The 2,500-nt window shown below is 39.6% G+C and overlaps 1 protein-coding gene across 1 annotated transcript in view; it reads left to right on the forward strand.

Moving 5' to 3' along the window:
• Positions 1-2,500, forward strand: part of LOC113824551 (uncharacterized) — a 14,257-nt gene that overhangs the window by 6,702 nt on the left and 5,055 nt on the right. Inside the window, exon 2 of the mRNA XM_027377293.2 lies at positions 2,004-2,178. Within this exon, the coding sequence (XP_027233094.1) occupies positions 2,004-2,178 (175 nt within the window). The remainder of the gene's footprint in view (positions 1-2,003; positions 2,179-2,500) is intronic.

Here is a 2,500-nt window from a genome sequence, read left to right on the forward strand (position 1 = left end):
ATCAAGGCAGATATAGATTTATGGGGTTGTATGTTGGGTGGTTGAATGCTTATTGTATTTCGAATAATCGCCAATTAACAAACTGTCAGTTATCTAGTTATTATCACTAACCTGCAATTTGCCAAATAATTATCATTATCAAGTTGTCAGTTATCAAAGATTTATCATTATTAAGTTATCAGTGATTTGTTTTTTATTAATCTGTTAATTGTATAATAATTATCATTCAGCTCTCAGTTATCAAAAGATTATCTTCGCAATATGGATAAGGGAATGAATGTTGATAAATGAAAATAATTATGAAAATAGCAACGCAAAATTAAACAAATGGAGACTTGAAAAGACAAAAAACAAAAAGGAATAAATTGATACATGAATAAGCAATATGAAATATAAATGATAATGATAACAAACAAAATAATGATAATGGTAACAAACAAAAAAATAATGATAATAACAAACAAAATGATGATAATGATAAACAAAATAATGATAAACAAAAAAAATAATTATCATTTAAAAAATTATACAAACGATAATGATAATAACAACAAACAAACAAAATAATGATAACGATAACTAACAAACAATTATATATAGAAAAACGATAATGATAATAACAAGAAACAAACAAAATAATAACGATAACAAACAAAAAACATAATCATCATACCAAAAAAATAATAAAAACAATGATAACAACAATGATAACAATACACTTATAAACCCTTCACTTCACCCTCTCCTTCCAGGCGGTACCCACGAGTCGTCTACAAGAGAATAACAATAAAAATGATAATGATAACAACAGCAATGATAACAATACACTCATAGTCCCTTCACGTCACCCTCTCCTTCCAGGCGGTACCCACGAGTCGTCTACGAAAGAATAACAATAAAAATGATAATGATAACAACAGCAATGATAACAATACTCATAATCCCTTCACGTCACCCGCTCCTTCCAGGCGGTACCCACGAGTCGTCTACAAGAGAATAACAATAAAAATGATAATGATAACAACAGCAATGATAACAATACTCATAAACCCTTCACGTCACCCTCTCCTTCCAGGCGGTACCCACGAGTCTACAAAAGAATAACAATAAAAATGATAATGATAACAACAGCAATGATAAGCAATACACTCATGAACCCTTCACTTGACCCTCTCCTTCTAGGCGGTACCTACGAGTCGTCTACAAAAGAATAACAATAAAAATGATAATGACAACAACAGCAATGATAAGCAATACACTCATGAACCCTTCACTTCACCCTCTCCTTCTAGGCGGTACCCACGAGTCGTCTACAAAAGAATAACAATAAAAATGATAATGATAACAATACACTCGTAAACCCTTCACGTCACCCACTCCTTCCAGGCGGTACCCACGAGTCGTCTACAAGAGAATAACAATAAAAATGATAATGATAACAATACTTATAAACCCTTCACTTCACCCGCTCCTTCCAGGCGGTACCCACGAGTCGTCTACGAAAGAATAACAATAAAAATGAGAATGATAACAACAGCAATGATAACAATACACTCATAGTCCCTTCACGTCACGCTCTCCTTCCAGGCGGTACCCACGAGTCGTCTACAAAAGAATAACAATAAAAATGATAATGATAACAACAATGATAAGCAATACACTCATGAACCCTTCACTTGACCCTCTCCTTCCAGGCGGTACCCACGAGTCGTCTACGAAAGAATAACAATAAAAACGATAATGATAACAACAGCAATGATAAGCAATACACTCATGAACCCTTCACTTGACCCTCTCCTTCTAAGCGGTACCTACGAGTCGTCTACAAAAGAATAACAATAAAAATGATAATGATAACAGCAATGATAAGCAATACACTTATAAACCCTTCACGTCACTCGCTCCTTCCAGGCGGTACCCACAACTCGTCTACAAGAGAATAACAATAAAAATGATAATGATAACAATACTTATAAATCCTTCACGTCACTCGCTCCTTCCAGGCGGTACCCACGAGTCGTCTATTCGATGCTACGCCAGAGTGAGGAGGAACCTGAAGACGTTCTTGGGGAGATCCTCATCAACATAGGCTTGGCGACGCCCGAGGACACGCGACCCATCACCCCGACGACGTCCTCAGAGACATCCGAGACGTCGCAGGAGGTGTCTGATCACGAGGTATTGTGTGTGGGGTTTTGGGAAGGTCTGGAGGGGAAGGGGTGTGGGTGGGAAAGAGGAGGAGGAGGGAGGGGGGAGGATGAGGGAAAGGGAGGGAGGGGGGGAGGATGAGAGAAAGGGAGGTAGGGGGAGGATGAGAGAAAGGGAGGGAGGGGGGGGGGGAGGGGAGAGAAAGGGAGGGAGGGGGGTAGGAGGAGAGAGATGGAGAGGAGGGGGGGAGGATGAGGGAAAGGGAGGGAGGGGGAGGAGGAGGAGAGAAAGGGAGGGAGGGGGGAGGATGAGGGAAAGGGAGGGAGGGGGGGAGGAGGAGAGAAATAGGGGG

The sequence above is a fragment of the Penaeus vannamei genome, chromosome 35, assembly GCF_042767895.1.
Source record: "Penaeus vannamei isolate JL-2024 chromosome 35, ASM4276789v1, whole genome shotgun sequence".
In the NCBI taxonomy this organism is placed as follows: domain Eukaryota; kingdom Metazoa; phylum Arthropoda; class Malacostraca; order Decapoda; family Penaeidae; genus Penaeus; species Penaeus vannamei.